Source organism: Mastigoproctus giganteus, chromosome 13 (genome assembly GCF_048544385.1).
Source record: "Mastigoproctus giganteus isolate SK-2022 chromosome 13, ASM4854438v1, whole genome shotgun sequence".
Lineage (NCBI taxonomy): Eukaryota > Metazoa > Arthropoda > Arachnida > Uropygi > Thelyphonidae > Mastigoproctus > Mastigoproctus giganteus.
The window spans coordinates 109,327,534-109,347,387 of NC_143587.1; the positions used below are offsets into that span (position 1 = coordinate 109,327,534).

Here is a 19,854-nt window from a genome sequence, read left to right on the forward strand (position 1 = left end):
GAGCTACTCTTGCAGCCCGTCTGCACTGCTCAGAGAACTTCATATCTGCCTGCACAACCACCCCCAAGTCCCTTTCATTCTCTACCACTGTCAGTGTAGTACCACAGAGTTGATACGTTGCTGGGGTTGCTGTTTCCCATATGTAGTACTTTACATTTGTCAATGTTAAACTTCATTTGTCACCTCTCAGCCCATCTGCTCAACCTTTCCAGATCCTGTTGCAGCAACATAAAGTCAGTAGTGTCCTTGACAACCCTGCCAACCTTCGTATCGTCTGCAAACTTGGACATTAAGCTTGATATACCATCATCAATATCATTTATAAATACAGAAAACAATAAAGGACCCAATACTGAACCCTGAGAGACTCCACTAATAACATTAGTCCACGATGAGCAGTGTCCATTGATTACCACTCTCTGTCTTCTCCCCCTCAACCACCCCTTTATCCATAGCAGCAATTTGCCTCCAATGCCACACTGCTCCAATTTGTGCAGCAGTCTTCCATGTGCAACAGTATCAAAAGCCTTTCTAAGATCCAAGTATATAATATCAAAGTTATTCCCTGCATCCAGTTCTTTTGTGACTGCATCATAGTATCCAATCAAATTGGTCAGGCAAGACTTCCCCTTAACAAAACCATGCTGTGTCTGAGCTATAACTGAAGTCTTGTCTAGATGATCCTGCAGTGCTTCTTTAACCAGTGCCTCCATTAATTTTCCGGGAACAGAAGTTAAACTCACAGGTCTATAATTACTTGTGTCAGCCTTTGATCCTCCCTTGTGAATTGGGGTCACATTTGCAAATCTCCAGTCCATGGGTACCTCCCCTGAGTCCAAGGAAGCTCTCATAATTATGGCTAAGGGTTTGCTTACTTCCTTTGCTGCCTCCTTTAATATAACTGGATAGATCCCATCCACCCCAGGTGCCTTTCTTGTGTTTATCTTCAACAATTTCTCCTCCACTTTACTCTCAGTTATTACAAGATTCTCTAGCTTACTGCTAGAGTTGAATACTCCTCTGGCATTCCCCTCGCTGAATAACTCCTCATGTGTGAATGTCGATACAAAATATTCATTTAGTTTGTTAGCTACCTGAGCAGGGTCATCAACAGTTGACCCATCGATATCAAGTGGACCAATCTGATTGATCCCCTTCCTTCTAGAGTTTACATAAGTAAAGAACTCTTTGCTGTTTTTCTTCGCATCCCTTGCCAAGGATCTCTCGTAATCTGCCTTCGCCTGCCTAACCTCCTTTGTAACTTGGTTACAGATCAACTTGTATCTATCATAGGCTTCTGTGTCACGTGTTAATTTGTATGTATCCCATGCATTTTTCTTCTCTGCCATATGCCTCATTAGTTCATCTGACATCCATTTAGGCCTAAACCTTGAACAATATTTCTTAGTTGGTATGTAAAGCCTAGTAGCTTCCAAGATAAGTTCTTTGAATGCTTCCCATTTTGAATTTGCTGTTGGTAACATCATCAGTTGATCCCACTGTATAGAATTTAAATACTGTCTCAGTCCATCATAGTCGCCTTTACGAAAGCAATACCCCTTCCCTTTACCCCTAATGGTAGTTACCTCTTTGAGTAACTCCCACTTCAGCACACTGTGATCACTGCTACCTAGTGGTTGATTTATCTGCAGATTCTTAATGCATGAAGAATCACTACTGATAATCAAATCAACAGTATTACTCCCTCTAGTTGCCTCCCGAACATGCTGATGTAGAAAACAATCATCCAATAAATCCACAAAAGCCTTGCTAGTGTGTGAGTGACCAGCCCCCAAATTCCAGTCAATATCTGGGAAATTAAAATCTCCCATTATAAGACTCTCTGATTTACTGGCCCACTCTATTTCTCTGTACAGTTTCTTATTATACTCATCAGAGTCATTAGGCCTATAGCACACTCCTACTCTCAATTTGATCTCCCAATGCTTATGTCACACCAAACTGACTCGACACTGCACTGTCCAGCGATGTCGACTGGCTTCAGTTCCTTGGATTTTATGTGTTTCTTAACTAATAGCATAACCCCTCCTCCCTTCCTATCCTGTCTGTAGACATTGTACTCCCCAAATTCCAGTTCTGCATTCCTTATATCTGTGTGACACCACGTCTCTGAAATCCTAACAATATCTGCCTTTGATGTTTTGAGCAATGCCTCAAATTCTTCAAATTTATTTATTAAACTCCTACATTGGTGTACACTCAAGTATACATGCACCTGCTCTTCCTCTTAGCCACCCTAACACAACCCATGTGTGGAATAATGCAATCATAGTTTTGCTGCATAAGAAAGGAGATAAATCAGAAATTGGAAATTATAGACCAATTAGCTTGTTATCCCACATCTACAAGTTGTTCACAAGGGTCATTACTAACAGATTAGAAATCTGTTAGTAATGACCTGTTAGTAAATCTGTTAGTAAATTACTAACAGATTAGAAATCTGTTAGTAATTAGAATCGACCAAAAGAGCAAGCTGGCTTTAGGATAGGATTCTCAACTATGGATCATCTTCACGTAATATCACAGCTAATGGAGAAAGCAAATGAATATAAAACACCATTATGCCTGGCATTTGTGGATTATGAAAAGGCATTTGACTCCATACTGCATAAGGCAATGTTTCAGGCACTGGAAAGACAAGGCATAGATAACCCATATATTATGATTTTGAAGAAAATATATGAGAACGCTACCTCCTTTATTAGACTAGACAAAGACAGTAGCAAATTTAAAATCGAGAAAGGAGTTCGACAAGGAGACACAATATCTCCGAAGCTGTTTACTGCTGCCCTTGAGGAAGCTTTCAGAAGATTAGACTGGTCGCAGAAAGGAGTCAGTGTGAACGGAGAATACCTAAACCATTTACGATTTGCAGATGACATTGTGGTTATAAGCCACGATCCCAAAGAATTAGAGGAAAATCTTAATCAGTTATGCACAGTTAGTAAGGATTTCGGACTAAAGATGAATATGGCTAAAACAAAAGTAATGATGAACAAGTATGCCACGGAAAGGAAAATAATGATTGAAGGAGCAGTAATTGAAAAGGTGGAGTCATATACTTATCTGGGACAAGTTATTAGCTGTAATAATGATAAATAGCTGGAAGTCAAGAGAAGAATAAATTTTGGATGGATAGCATTCAGGAAATATAGTCACAGACTGAAGAGCAATATCCCAGTTTGTCTGAAACGTAAAATAATGAATCAATGTATACTCCCCACCATGACTTATGGAAGTGAAACTTGAGCACTCACCAAAAGAATGGAAGAGAAGCTGAAAACTACACAGCGAAGAATGGAACAAATTATATTGGGAATCAGACTGTTAGATAAGAAGAGAAACACATGGATTAGGCAGCAAACTCAAGTAAAGGACATTCTTATCAAAACTAAAGAACTAAAATGGTCTTGGGCAGGACACATAGCTCGAAGACATGATGACAGATGGACTAAGAAAATAACAGAATGGTACCCAAGAGGAGCTAGAAGAAAACCTGGAAGGCAAAGGCGGAGATGGACAGATGAAATTCATGAGTTTTTGGGTAGTAAATGGATGGCCAGTGCTCAAAACAGAAGGAACTGGAAAGTTGCTGGAGAGGCCTTCATCCTGCAGTGGATTGAAAATGGCTGATGATGATGATGAATATTTTGATTTATTCAGATATAGCTATGTATTTCTGATGCACTTGCACTATATTTATACATAATTAAATAATTTATTGAATGCTCCCCTGGTAGCTTTTTAACTCTGCAGTCATGGTACCCCCTCCCCCTAACTGTTACAAACAGTGATGCTGCACATGACAGGTGTAAACTTTCTTTAATTTCCGAAAAAAAGTTTGGGTTTTTTGAATTCTGCTTGGAGCCAATATTTTATCTTCTCTTAATGGATTCAATACTTACTGTACACATTTTTAATAGTTTTTAATTGAAAAAATTAAATATTTAAAAAGTGCTGTGTTTTATACATTTTATTTTCAAAAAAACAAAAAAAAAATAATTCTGTTGAAATTTAAAAACCATTATAGGCTAAAATATGGAAATGAATCTTAGCCTCTGCTCATTTTGAAACTAAAAAACCTTTAAAACATGCAAAATTTAAAACGTGCACATGTACATATATTTCTGCTTATTATATGTATAAATAGTTTTAAAATTGCATATAATTATATGCTATTATTCACTTCATTTTCAAAATTTATTTCAAATTTGGCAAACAAAATTTGAAATTGTGTGCCTCACTCTATCCCAAATGATTATCACTTTCCATGTTCACTATTGAAAAATAATAATAAATATTTAAATGAACCTTTCAAAAAGATGTAATTTATAACCATTAATAATCATTAGATTAAGTCTGAGGCTTTTATAAATAACTTGAACTAGAAACAAACACACAATTCTAAGCTTTGTAGCATCAGTAACAGTCAGTTTCTCATAACTGTGTTACTGCAAGTTAAAAGTAAAAAACTGGTGGGGTTGGGTGCAATCACAATATAAACCTAGAAAACATGAAAATTCAATAACTAAACCAAGTAAAAATTTGTCTAACGTACAGAAAATCATACTTTTATCTTCAGTCAACAATTAATGCAGGCTTGTTATTTTCGAGTTATACCTCATGGGGGGGGGGTAGTGCCCCCCGGCTGCAGAGTTAAAAAAAGAACTCTGCAGCCGGGGCACAATCTGGGTTGTGAGAATGTGAGAAAGAAAAGAACTTACCTCCTTTTAAAGTAAACAAGGTAAGTTCTATTTCTTTAAAAGGCTATGCTAATTATAGAATTTTCTCTTAAAAGTGTAAAAATATTTTTTGAATTCCTCATCATAATTAGCAAATTTGGTAACAGTATCATTATCAAGGTAACCTTTATGCAATTTAACTTTTTTTTCCTTCTTTGCTTTCCGTTTTGCCTACAGGTCCCTCCCCACATCCTTGAAATGCTGTTTGCTATTTCTTTTTGCACTGACCATGTGATATCCAGCCTCATCTTCTAACCACATTCTCACAACCCAGATTAATATCCTTTTCACCATTGTAATGCAAACACATTTTGACATTCTTCATCTTTGATAACATCTAAATTAATAATGATCGTCATCATTTAAAAGATTTTCCGATTCAGTTACTATTGTGCTCGACTTCATTCTGGCTTATAAACCAATTGTAAATGATACTTTTTTATGTCAGAATTTTTAATATCAGATAATGGATTTTCTCCTCTTGCATCATGCTCATTGTCACAATTATAAAAAAATAAATAAATAATAATAATAATAAAGATAGTTTACAGTTATTTCCTTCAATACAAACATTTATAGTTGAGTATGAATCTGTGATCCACAAGTTATATGAGGACTGTAGTATTGGGAGGTCAGAAAAGCCATTTAATATTACCATTGTTGTATGACAAAATTTCAGCAGAAAGATGTGCAGGTGCATGCATTATCTAATCATTCTTCAATATTTTCATTTGCATTTAATTTTTCCTTTTGAATGATTTTACTTTGTTTACAAAGTGACTATAAAACCTTTGAATGAATTGTAAAGGTGCTATGAAATGTATCATTATATTTTCAATTTGGGAAAAATCTCCATTCTGCACGAATAAAATATATACATAAAAAACAGGGCAGATGGAATTAGAGGGTCTGAATTAGTGAGGTCTTACTGTACTTTTGCTGTCCAATGTAATAAAGTGTCAGAGAACCTGTACATTATTACTTTGCATATGTATAATCCAACATAAGCAGCATAATAAACTGGTGTGTATGTGCTGGTCTTGCTGCATAAACAAAAATAATTTTGATACATCCCTCAATATTCACAATGTCTGTGACTTGTCACAAAAAATCTGTGACTTGTATAGGAAACTACTGATATTATAGTGAAACAACATAAATGGAAACGCTGTAAATAGAGGATTATCTATGCACATATTTTTTTTGTTGAACAACTTACAACTTTTAACATTATAATGATATAAAGCATTCGAGGGCAAAGGCCTCGTGCTACAAAGTAGCATGACTAACATGTAGGTTAGTGCAAATGCATCATTTTAACATAGCTATCTACCAAAGAGTTAAATTAATTAATTAAATTGGCATCGTTTTGGTTATACCTCATATTGTGAATGCCTTTGGGTGGTGGTATCTGCTGAGAATAAATAAAAATAGTCTTCTCCACTAGTGAAGTGTTATTTATTCGAGGTAGTACAATATCGTGGCAACTCGTTGTGAAGGCATTCACAATATGAAATATAACCAAAAACGATTCCAATTTAATTAATTAATTTATCTACTTTGGTAGATAGCTATGTTAAAATGATGCATTTGGACTAACCTACATGTTAAACATAATGATTACCCATAAAATACCCATAAAAAATGAAAAATTTTTTATAACCATAAAATACCCATAAAAAATGAAAATTTTTTATACGCATAAAAACTGAAATTTTTTTTTTTTTTTACTTACTGAATTTCAACAATCCTGTTCTCAGAGTTGGCTTGAGATTTTAAGCGAGTCTTTGAAACTTTATACTTTGAGTTCTTCCCAACTTTAGGAGAAAATCTAGATGCAGATACATGACCATTTGCCACAGAAGCAACACTTTGCATGATACCACTTGGTAACATAGCACCCATTAATGATAATTTCTCTCTCTCTTTTTACCTTTTTCAAAGAAAAAGGAAATAAATACCTTACTTATTTTAAAATATTACTTTATCCTCAGCTCATTAAAAACTGAGGATAGAGCAAGTATCGAAACTTCAGGATGATGAAAACTGATATGGGAACTGTGATGCCATCTACTTCACCCTAGAAATAAAATATTCCAGACATTAGAAATTGTCACAAAGTCAACAAATATATCCATATAAAATTGTTTTAAATATAAATAATGACCAATTTTCTTAAATGAAGTATACAAGGTATTCTCTAGAAGTTTCAATAAACTATAAAATATTTAAAGGCAAAGGCCTCATGCTACTAGGTAGAACGACTAACATGTAGATTAGGTAAGTTTCAATAAAATAACAAAAATGGCACAGTTCAAACAATGTCCCACATGTAGTTCATTATGGATTTAAAATGAGTAATGCAGACAGAGTTAGTGTACATGGCATACAAACAACAGATCATAAATAAAACCAAAAATAAATAAAAATAATAATTTATAAAATAATTTAGTTCTATCCAATAAAGTAAGAGCAATACTCAAGCACAGCCAAGGTTTATGCAAATTAAGTGATAATAATAACATATTAGCATTAGCATTAGTAGAGGCATATGATGCAAGAAAGCAAGCTTATTCAGCATCAGCCAAAAAAAAAAAAAAAAAACACACAACCACTACTCCCATTTCACCCCTCCGTTCGTTTGAAATACCTGTCCAGCTGAGCCTTAAATTTGTTTAGGCTATCAAATTCAACAACAAGTGATGGAAGTCTATTCCACAAACCAACTGCCCGCTGGCTAAAGGCAAATTTCCGCACATCTATCCGACATCCGTCCTTCCTCAATTTGAATTTACGCTCTCTCAGGTGATTATTCTGAGCAAGAGGAAGAATCCCATCGGCATTGAGCATGCTCAAGCCATTCAAAGCCTTATACACCTCTATCAGATCACCTCGCCGATGCCTAGTCTCCAGACTCTGTAATTTGCAAAACTTAAGCCTTTCTTCGTAAGAGCAACCATTTGTTCCATTCACTAATCTTGTTGCCCTTCTCTGTACTCGTTCCAGCAGCTCTACATCCTTCTTGAAATGAGGCCTCCAGACCTGTATACAGTACTCAAGGTGTGGTCTGACCAATGCCTTATACAAGGGAATAATCACATCCCTATCCCTGCTAGAAAAATTCCTGTATATCATTGACAAGACACCATGAGCTACTCTTGCAGCTCGTCTGCACTGCTCAGAGAACTTCATATCTGCCTGCACAATTACACCCAAGTCCTTTTCATTCTCCACCACTGTCAGTGTAGTACCGCAGAGTTGATACGTTGCTCTGGGGTTACTGTTTCCCATATGTAGTACTTTACATTTGTCAATGTTAAACTTCATTTGCCACCTCTCAGCCCATCTGCTCAACCTTTCCAGATCCTGTTGCAGCAGCATAGCATCAGCAGTTACCAATCTTTGTATTACCAACCTTAACAGCCCTGCCAACCTTTGTATCGTCTGCAAACTTGGACATTAAGCTTGATATACCATCATCAATATCATTTATAAATACAGAAAACAACAATGGACCCAACACTGAACCCTGAGGAACTCCACTAATAACATTAGTCCACGTTGAGCAGTGTCCATTGATTACCACTCTCTGTCTTCTGCCACTCAACCATCCCTTTATCCATAGCAGCAATTTGCCTCCAATGCCACACTGCTCCAATTTGTGCAGCAGTCTTCCATGCGCAACAGTATCAAAAGCCTTTCTAAGATCCAAATATATAATATCAAAGTTATTCCCTGCATCCAGTTCTTTTGTGACTACATCATAGTATCCAATGAAATTGGTCAGACAAGACATGCCCTTAACAAAACCATGCTGTGTCTGAGCTATAACTGAATTCTTGTCTAGATGATCCTGCAGTGCTTCTTTAACCAGTGCCTCCATTAATTTTCCTGGAACCGAAGCTAAACTAACAGGTCTATAATTACTTGTGTCAGCCTTTGATCCTCCGCTGTGAATTGGGGGTTACATTTGCACATCTCCAGTCTATGGGTACCTCCCCTGAGTCCAAAGAAGCTCTCATAATTATGGCTAGGGGTTTGCTTACTTCCTTTGCTGTCTCCTTTAATATAACTGGATAGATCCCATCCACCCCAGGTGCCTTTATGTTTATCCTCAACAATTTCTCCTCCACTTTCCTCTCAGTTATTAGAAAATCATCTAGCTCACTGCTAATGTTTACTTCACCTATGACATTCCCCTGCCTGAATAACTCCTCATGTGTTAATGTAGATGCAAAATACTAGTTTAGATTGTTGGCCACCTCAGCAGGATCCTCAACTGTTGAACCATCAACATCCAGTGGACCAATCTGATTCATCCCTTTCCTTCTTGAGTTTAAATAGGTAAAGAACTCTTTTCTGTTTTTCTTTGCATCCTTTGCCAAGTATTTCTCATAATCTGCCTTTGCCTGCCTAATCTCCTTTGTGACTTGGTTACAGACCAACTTATATCTATCATAGGCTTCCATGTCACCCATTAATTTGTATGTATCCCATGCATTTTTCTTCTCTGCCATATGTCTCATTTGTTCATCTTGAACAATATTTCTTGGTTGGTATGTAAAGCCTGGTAGGTTCCAAGATTAGTTCCTTGAATGCTCCCCATTTTGAATTTGCTGTTGGTAACATCATCAGTTGGTCCCAATGTATAGAATTTAAATACTGTCTCAGACCATCATAGTCGCCTTTACGAAAGCAAAAACCCTTCCCTTTACCTCTGATGGTAGTTACCTCCTTGAGTAAATCCTACTTCAGCACACTGTGATCACTGCCACCTAGTGGTTCCTTTATCTGCAGATTCTTAATGCATGAAGAATCACTACTGATAATCAGATCAAGAGTATTACTCCCTCTAGTTGCCTCCCGAACATGCTGATGTAGAAAACAATCATCCAATAAATCCACAAAAGCCTTGCTAGTGTGTGAGTGACCAACCCACAAATTCCAGTCAATATATGGGAAATTAAAATCCCCCATTATAAGACTCTCTCTGATTTACTGGCCCATTCTATTTCCCTGTACAGTATCTTATTATACTCATCAGAGTCATTAGGCCTATAGCACACTCCTACTCTCAAATTTTGATTTACTTAGGCCACACCAAACTGACTCGACACTGCCCTGTCCATCGATGTCGACTCACTTCACTTCCTTGGATTTTATGTGTTTCTTAACTAATAGCATAACCCCTCCTCCCTTCCTATCCTTTCTGTAGACGTTGTACTCGACAAATTCCATTTCTGCATTCCTTATATCTGTGTGACACCACGTCTCTGATATCCCAACAATATCTGCCTTTGATGTTTTGAGCAATACCTCAAATTCATTTAATAAACTCCTAGCATTGGTGTACACGCAAGTATACATGCACCTGTTTCTATTCTTAGCTATCCTAACACAACCCATGTGTTTACTTGTACCGCAATGACTTCCAGCAGTCTCTGAAATATCCTGCATCTTGTTTTTCAGGCTTCTGCTCATTCCAATAGAAGCAGTGCAAGAATCTCTTTCACCTCTGCCAGTAGCTACTGTTAATCTATTAGTCTTTGTCTCCCCCCAAGCTAGCAGTTTTCCGGTCCACCTAACACTGCCTCGATAGCATCAGCAAATATTCTTGCACCCTTTCTATTTAAGTGTATCCCATCCCTGTAGAAGCAATCTCTCCTGTTAACAAGTACAGTCCAGGCTGAAAAAAATTTTACCCCTTGAGCCTTGCACAATGTTTCCAGGGCCGAATTGATCGACAAGGCTCTCATCATATACTCCCTCCTATCGTGTCTGGGCAGAATTGCAGACACTTTCAAATTCAACCCTACTTCACGGCTTTTTTTCAACAGTGACCTGTACCTGTTAAGTAATTCCGCTGGTCTCCTACTCTTAATATCATTAGTGCCAACGTGTACAACTATATCACCTTTTGTGCACTTAAAATATGATATCCGGTCTACAACGTCATCAACCTTTGCCCCTGGCAGACATACCCTGGCAGACATACCCTGTCCTTACAAAGGATAGGTGTTCCACCTATCCTTTTTACAAAGCATGTTCCCCATTTCCCTGACAATAGAGTCACCAACAACTACTAGTTCCTGTGGGACTAGCGCATTCTGCCTTGGGGGCTGCCTCTGTGTTGCAAGATGACCAAGAGCAAGCTCTGGCGTTGATGTGGGCAGCTGAGAGCTTGATGGGCCCTCACTTTATTTCCTTCGAAGGCATCCACCCTGTCCTTCAAGGTCTCATATAGGCCAATAACAACGCTGAGTTGTTGCCTAATTTCCTTGCTCTCCTTGCATTGTGCACACACACAGACATCCTCCATGGCAGTATCATGTCCCATACCCGATTGCTCCACAAACATCAAGCAAACAGTGCATCTTAAAAGGCTGTGATTCAGAGGGCAACTCCCCCCCTCCCCCTCAGTTCTCCCCTGAGCCACAGCACTCCCATTAGCTTGAGCCTTTTGCTTTGCTGCTCTGGTCTGAGTCATGATTTCGATTTAATGTCAATAAAATTACAATTTCAGAACAAAATTAAAACCTTAAACTTGTAACCTAGCACAGTTATAACGCTATATTTATTTTTCAGTATCGAGTGTTATCTACGAGTTCCCTTTATATAACTTCAGTATCGTTATGTATTAATTATTTGTTACGTTTGTACTCTAAGTCGTTATATATATATAGTTAAAAGTACAATTTAATTGACAATGAAGTTTAACAAGATTAATAGATTTACTGATTAATTGACAATATTATATTATGCACTATACTATACAAAGCTAATGCTATCGAATTCCGTATATGCTGTATCGTGTTACAATGGCGGTAATTACGAACAGTAGTTCTACGGACTCTAAAGTATTGATTAACTTCCAAATCTCGCTGTCTCAATTTAGAATAAACTAAGGATCCTGAAATAGGTAAGTGTGGCTTGAATAAAGGAATAATTCAATTTTAACAAATTTAATGAAACTTGAGATAAGAAGTCTTCAGAAGTTGAAAGTTTGACATGTGTGAACCTAAAATATATTTTTTGTACACCTTGTCAAGAATCAAAACCCCACAATAATATAATAAAAAATATACACAGGGTGTGCACTGACATGCATACCATCCTTTTCAAAATTTAAATAGCACATATACAAAACATAAAACAATAATTTAATACAATGTACATAATCAGCATGTTCGTGAGGCAACAACAGGGAGCAATACTCTTGATCTGATTATCAGTAGTGATTCTTCATGCATTAAGAATCTGCAGATAAATGATCCACTAGGTGGCAGTGATCACAGTGTGTTGAAGTGGGATTTACTCAAGGAGGTAACTACCATCAGAGGTAAAGGGAAGGGTTTTTGTTTTCGTAAAGGCAACTATGATGGTCTGAGACAGTATTTAAATTCTATACAGTGGGACCAACTGATGATGTTACCAACAGCAAACTCAAAATGGGGAGCATTCAAGGAACTAATCTTGGAGGCTACCAGGCTTTACATACCAACTAAGAAATATTGTTCAAGGTTTAGGCCTAAATGGTTGTCAGATGAACTAATGAGACATGTGGCAGAGAAGAAAAATGCATGGGATACATACAAATTAATGGGTGACATGGAAGCCTATGATAGATATAAGTTGGTCTGTAACCAAATCACAAAGGAGATTAGGCAGGCAAAGGCAGACTACGAAAAATCCTTGGCAAAGGATGCAAAGAAAAACAGAAAAGAGTTCTTTACATATTTAAACTCAAGAAGGAAAGGGATGAATCAGATTGGTCCACTGGATATTGATGGTTCAACAGTTGAGGATCCTGCTCAGGTGGCTAACAATCTAAACGAGTATTTTGCATCTACATTGACACATGAGGAGTTATTCAGGAAGGAGAATGATGTAGGTAAAGTAAACATTGGCAGTGAGCTGGATGATTTTGTAATAACTGAGAGGAAAGTGGAGGAGAGATTGCTGAGGATAAACATAAAAAAGGCACCTGGGGTGGATGGGATCTATCCAGTTATATTAAAGGAGACAGCAAAGGAAGTAAGCAATAATTATAAGAGCTAGCCATAATTATAAGAGCTTCTTTGGACTCAGGGGAAGTACCCATAGACTGGAGATGTGCAAATGTAACCCCAATTCACAAAGGAAGATCAAAGGCTGACACAAGTAATTATAGACCTGTTAGTTTAACTTCTGTTCCAGGTAAATTAATGAAGGCACTGGTTAAAGAAGCACTGCAGGATCATCTAGACAAGAATTCAGTTATAGCTCAGACGCAGCATGGTTTTGTTAAGGGCAGGTCTTGCCTGACCAATTTGATTGGATACTATGATGTAGTCACAAAAGAACTGGATGCAGGGAATAACTTTGATATTATATATTTGGATCTTAGAAAGGCTTTTGATACTGTTGCACATGGAAGGCTGCTGCACAAATTGGAGCAGTGTGGCATTGGAGGCAAATTGCTGCTATGGATAAAGGGATGGTTGAGTGGCAGAAGACAGAGAGTGGTAATCAATGGACACTGCTCAACGTGGACTAATGTTATTAGTGGAGTTCCTCAGGGTTCAGTGTTGGGTCCATTGTTGTTTTCTGTATTTATAAATGATATTGATGATGGTATATCAAGCTTAATGTCCAAGTTTGCAGACGATACAAAGGTTGGCAGGGCTGTTAAGGTTGGTAATACAAAGATTGGTAACTGCTGATGCTATGCTGCTGCAACAGGATCTGGAAAGGTTGAGCAGATGGGCTGAGAGGTGGCAAATGAAGTTTAACATTGACAAATGTAAAGTACTACATATGGGAAACAGTAACCCCAGAGCAACGTATCAACTCTGCGGTACTACACTGACAGTGGTGGAGAATGAAAAGGACCTGGGGGTAATTGTGCAGGCAGATATGAAGTTCTCTGAGCAGTGCAGACGAGCTGCAAGAGTAGCTCATGGTGTCTTGTCAATGATATACAGGAATTTTTCTAGCAGGGATAAGGAGGTGATTATTCCCTTGTATAAGGCAATGGTTAGGCCACATCTTGAGTACTGTATACAGGTCTGGAGGCCTCATTTCAAGAAGGATGTAGAGCTGCTGGAATGGGTACAGAGAAGGGCAACAAGATTAGTGAATAGAACAAAGGGTTGCTCTTACGAAGAAAGGCTTAAGTTTTGCAAATTACAGAGTCTGGAGACTAGGCACCGGCGAGGTGATCTGATAGAGGTGTATAAAGCTTTGAATGGTTTGAGCATGCTCAATGCTGATGGTATTTTTCCTCTTGCTCAGAATAATCACCTCAGAGGGCATAAATTCAAATTGAGGAAGGACGGATGTCGGATAGATGTGCGGAAATTTGCCTTTGGCCAGCGGGTGGTTGGTTGGTTGAACCGACTTCCATCACTTGTTGTTGAAGTTGATAGCCTAAACAAATTTAAAGCTGAACTGGACAGGTATTTCGAACGAACGGAGAGGTGAAATGGGAGTGGTGTGTGTTTTTTTTTTTTTTTTTTTTGGCTGATGCTGAATAAGCTTGCTTTCTTGCATCATATGCCTCTACTAATGCTAATGCTAAATAAAACTTTATATATACACTCCAACCTGAAAGTTTGGAATCGCATTTCATTTTTCTTAATTTTCAAAGTTTTTATTAAAATAATAACAACACGTTTACCAATTTTCATTAAAATACTTTCTTTCATGTATCAAAATCAAAAAAACTGAAACAATATTTAAGAAAGGTGTAGGAAGTTTCTGAATATAGTAGAACATTGTTTTTAATATTGGGCCCACTGTTGTTTTCTATAATTATTAATGAAGGCATATCAGGCTTAATGTCCAAGTGTGAAGATGTTGTTATTGTTTGTTTGTTATTTGGGTTTTAGGAGCATTAGCAACTAAGACCATATTGCTCCGGGGATATGCGGTGGTCATTCCCTGACCTTTCCGCATCCTCCGTATTTGGTGGTGACGGGCTCGAACCCCAGTCTAATCAAGAAGCGTGTGCTACGCACTGCTGCTCCTTCCCACCTGGCTACGGAGGCGCCAGTGTGCAGATGATACAAAGGTTGGCAGGCTAGTTAATGACAGTAATGATGGTATGATACTGCAGCAATATCTATAAAAATTAGGCAGATAAGCTGAGTGATGGCAATTGAAATTTAACATTGACAAATGCAAAGTACTGAATATGAGTACCAGTAATCCCAGAGTGACATACAAACTATGTGGTACTACACTCTGGGTAGTGGAAAATGAAAAACACTTAAGGGTAATAATTGTGCAGTCGGATATGAAGTTCTCTAAAGATGGGATTTTTTCAATGATATACAGGAATTTTGCTAGCAGAGATAAAGAGGTGATTATCCCAATGGTCAGGCCACATCGAGTGCTGCATATGGGTCTGGCGGGCCCATTTTAGGAAGGATGTAGAGTTGCTGGAAGGAGTACAGAGAAGGGTAACAAGATTGGTGAGGGGAAAAAAGATATGCTCTTACCAAGAAAAGCTTCAGTTCTGCAATTAGCAGCATCTGGAGACTAGACACCTATGAGAGATCTGATTAAGGTGTTTAAGGTTTTGAATGGATTGAGCAAGCTCAATGCTGATGGGATTCTTTCTATTGCTCAAATTACACACATGAGAGAGAGAGACAAATTCCAATTGAGAAAGGACTGTTGAAGAACAGATGTGTGGAAGTTTGCATTTAGACAGTGGGTGGTTGATTGCCAAAACAAACTTCCATCTGTTGTTGTGGGAGATAATAGATTAAATAAATTTAAGGAAGAACTAAGGGAATGGAGAGGTGAAATCGGAAGTTTTTTTGTTTTTTTTGGCTGATACTGAATTAGCATTTGCTAATATAATGCTAATTCTAGAGATACTTGAATGTGGTAGAATATTGTAGATTATTCCAGAATATTCTAGAAAGTGGAAGTATTGTTTTTTTTTTTTTTTTTTTATGTGAACCCCAAACGCAAGCGGTATTAGAACCTATAGTACTTATACCGTGCTTGGGTTGGAGGTTGAGAAGACGAAAGAAGATATTTGTTGACATTGGACTTGAACTTCTGTAGACTGTAATTTTCAGGAAATACGTATGAAGGAAGGTTGTTCCAGAAAACGGCAGTTGAATGAATAAATGAGGAAGATGAAAAGTTGGTTCTGTGGGTTTGAAGTTGGACAGTAAATGGATGTTGGCTGGTGGCGGCACATGTTCGGACTGTTTTGAAAGAGAGAGAGCGGGAATTATAGAAGCCAATTCAGAAGAACAATGCCCATGGAAGTATCTGTAGAAGAGGCATGCAGCAGAAACAGTACGTCTATGAGAAAGCAAGTGGAGAGACTCTGTTAGAGATGACTCATTAATTAACCTAACTGTCCTCTTCTGAATGGAATCAAGAAGCCTGAGAGAGGTTTTGGGGGCACCATTCCAGATGTGGCAACAATATTCCATGGCAGGGCGGATTTGCGATTTCTACAGAGTGAGCAGTTGTTTGGAAGAAAAGTAACACCGAGAGGGAAAGAGAAAACCAAGTTTATTAGATACAGAGGAAGCAATATTTGTAATGTGCTTGTGCCAAGAGAGATTAGAAGTCAGGGTAATCCCCAAAAGAGATATATCATTTTGCCTAGAAATCAGTGTCACTAAAGATAAGCATAGGAGCAGAAGAATCCTTTTTGCAAGATATAAGACAAGACTCAGTTTTAGAAGGGTTGAAATCAACTAAGTTGTCTTTGCCCCACTGGAGAATTACCTGAAGATTGGCATTTAAGGAATTGGTAGCAGATTTTTGAGAAGTTGAAGCTGACTGAGCAGGACAAGGTTTCTCAAAATGGAAAGTGGAATGCAATGTGCTATCACCGGCAAAACTATGGATAAGATTTCCAGTCAATGGAAGGTCATTAATATACAAGAGGAAAAGAGTGGGGGAAAGAACTGAACCTCGGGGGACACAGGCATTAGTGGAGAAGTTAGAAGACAGAGAGTCATCACCCTCAGTGAGCGATCAGAGAGAAAACTGGATAACCAATTACTAAAAACAGTTGGCAAACAATAAGATGGAAGCTTGTTTAGAAGTCTTTTATGCCAAACACGATCAAAAGCATTTGAGATGTCAAGAGCAACTACTTATGTTTCACCGAACCTTTCCATTGAATTAGTCCATCAATGGGTAACATAAGCCAGAATATCACCAGTGGATCGAACTGACGCAATGCATACTGGCTATCGTTGATCAGACGGAAGGTTTCTAGGTAGTTTAAGAGTTGGCAGTTAATTGATTTCTCCATTACTTTAGAAAGAGTAGAAGTAATTGCAATGGGACGATAATTGGATGGGAGGGATTTGTCACCCTTTTTTAGGAACTGGCTGGATATGAGCAAATTTCCAAGCAGAAGGAAAAGCACCTTTGGAATAAGAAAGTGAAAAAAGGCGGCAAAGAATAGGAGTAAGTTCAGGAGCACAGGTTTTGAGAACAAGTGGAGAAATACCATCAGGTCCTGGAGCTTTCTTAGCATCAAGATTCATCAAAATCCTTCTGATATCCTTTTGACGGAAGACCACAGGAGGCATTGAATGGAGCGTGTTGGGAATGGTGGGGGGTGTTTTACCAAGATCATTAATACATGAGCTGGAAGAAAAATGGGATGCTAGCAGGTCAGCTTTATCCTTGGCTGAAGTGACAACAGAACCATCTGGTTTGGACAGAGGTGGGAGTAGAGATGGGCAAAAGTTGCGGCCAATAGCTTTGGCAAGAGACCAGAATGCTCGGCTACCATTAGGGCAAGAAGCAAGTTTTCTACTCTTAGCCTATTCAAACTCTAGTTTGGACTGATTAATAACTGCTTTACAATTGTTGCAAGCTTTGGTGTAGGCAGAAAATGAAACTGAAGAATTAGAAATAAGCCAATTACGATATGCAACATTCTTCTCTTGAACAGCCTTAGCACATTTATTGGAGAACCAAGGTTTAGATAAAGGACGAGATTTTAAAGTGGAGTGTGGGATAAAGGATTCCATTGCTGCAAGAATAATTTCACTGACACGATCTGAGCAAATGTTGACATCAGAAGTTTTGAAACAATAATCCGACCAAGGAAAAGAAGAAAAGAAGTCTCGCAGGTCATCCCATTTTGCATTCTTGTAATGCCAAACAACATGAGGTTGGGAATAGCCATGAGATATAAAGGTTCCATTGGAGAAGAGACAATCACCAAGTTGTGATCTGAAGTGCCTCTCACTTCGACCGTGTACTTAGAAGGGTTGTTTGTGAGAAAAAGATCAAGCGTATTGGCTGTATGATTAGGATTGTCCGGTATGCTTGTAGGTAAATGAACAATCTGTACTAGGTCATTAGTAATTGCAAAAGCCTCAGCATCCCGACCTGCTGGGTCGGTGTGACTATAAAACGGAAGCCAGCTGGAGTTGTGAACATTAAAATCATCAAGGAAAATGACCTCACTGTTAGGAAAGTTGGACTGGAGAAAGTCAAGTTGCAAAGAGAGGAAGTCAAAGAGCTCCAAGTGATTAGTGGAGTTGGGAGAACGGTAGAGACAACAGATGAATTTGACACAATGAGGTAGAGAGATTTTAAGCCAGAGAAGATTAAAGAGAGGAGATTCCAAATTGCCAAGTCTCTGACAGGGAATATCAGAATGGACATATGCACAAGTACCATCTTTGAGGCGAAAGGAATCATAGAACGAATAATTTGGGCATCTGTGATGAGCAGTAGTTGAATCAACCGATAACTGAGATTCTGTCAGAAAAAGTACATGGGGTTTGGCAGATTGGAAGTGGAAATGGACATCGTTGAGATTAGAATTGAGACCACATATATTTGTGAAATGAATTAGGAAGTGCTTGGGAGGTTTAGATCTTTTCGCAGATAAGCTTGCTCTATTAGTTTGACAATTCATGGTGTATTCAATAGTAAGAAAAGTGGGTGGGACATGCTGTATGAAATAATGAAATTTTTGGATATGGCGTACACGTGGTACGAATATACCCATATCCTTGACATAACGTGGCCTCGACAATGCTCCCCGCATACACACTACTCTGACTCCCTCCAGTCACTATCTGGCAGATTAGAGGTAGCAAGATCATACACTAGCTGATCCGGAAGCCTCCTAAAAAGTTATCAATAGGTTCGGTTCGGTGTACTAACTAGCGGCCGGCGTGCGAACACCGTTTCAATATTATAGAAGACTGTAGAAGTTTCTAGAGTGTTTTGCAGTAATATTAATTCAGGAATTAAGAGCTGACTTATAAAATCAAACACCCATCATTCTGAAAATGTGTTTGGTGTGAGTTTTGTGATACACATGGCAAGAAAAAAGGGATTGAGTGTTGAAGAAAAGTGCTATTATAACTCTGTATAAAGATAATTATTCCATGAAAAGTACTGGCAAAAAACTAGGTATTTCATTTAAAGGAGTACAAGCTACCATTCAATGATTCAAGGATACTAGCAGTTTAAAGGCCAAATCATGATCACGACAACCACACGTAACAATGATAACACAAGATAAGACCATAATTGATTTCTAAATGGAACTGACTTACTGCACCTGAAATCCAAGCTGAGTTCAATAGGAACAGAGAAACTCCCATGTCCACATCCACTGTAAAACTCTGTGGTCATATAACAGTCTGAAAACCCTTCTTAAAACCAGAAAATCAAAAGAAACAGTTGGCTTGGACTAACAGTCATCAACATTAGGCAATTGAAGAGTGGAAAAGCGTGCTGTGGACAGGTGATTCCAAATTTGAAATTTTTGAATCAAAGCATAGAATTTATCGTTGCTTCAGCTGACCATCTCCCATAGAGTTTATGGGAGACAACCAACTGAAGAAAAAATGGAGCCATATTGTTTAGTGCCTACAGTCAAACACAGTAGTAAATCCAACATAATATAAGCAGTGACTCCACTAGACATCTGTTTTTCCAGAGTGGGTGACAAAAACATTCTTGAACATAATGCAATATCTGCTGGACTTAGACTTTATGGAAGGCATTTTATATTACAATAAGACAATGACCTGAAGCACAGCTCACAGCTGTGCAGGAACTTTCTAGCAACTAAACAACAGGAAGGGGTATT

The 19,854-nt window shown here is 38.1% G+C and overlaps 1 protein-coding gene across 1 annotated transcript in view; it reads right to left on the reverse strand.

The window, feature by feature from the left end:
* The window catches only part of LOC150076349 (uncharacterized), a 231,160-nt gene that overhangs the window by 122,090 nt on the left and 89,216 nt on the right, over window positions 1-19,854 (reverse strand). Inside the window, exon 4 of the mRNA XM_090387328.1 lies at window positions 6,499-6,843. Coding sequence (XP_090243454.1) covers window positions 6,499-6,668 — 170 coding nt within the window. The 5' untranslated portion in view covers window positions 6,669-6,843. The remainder of the gene's footprint in view (window positions 1-6,498; window positions 6,844-19,854) is intronic.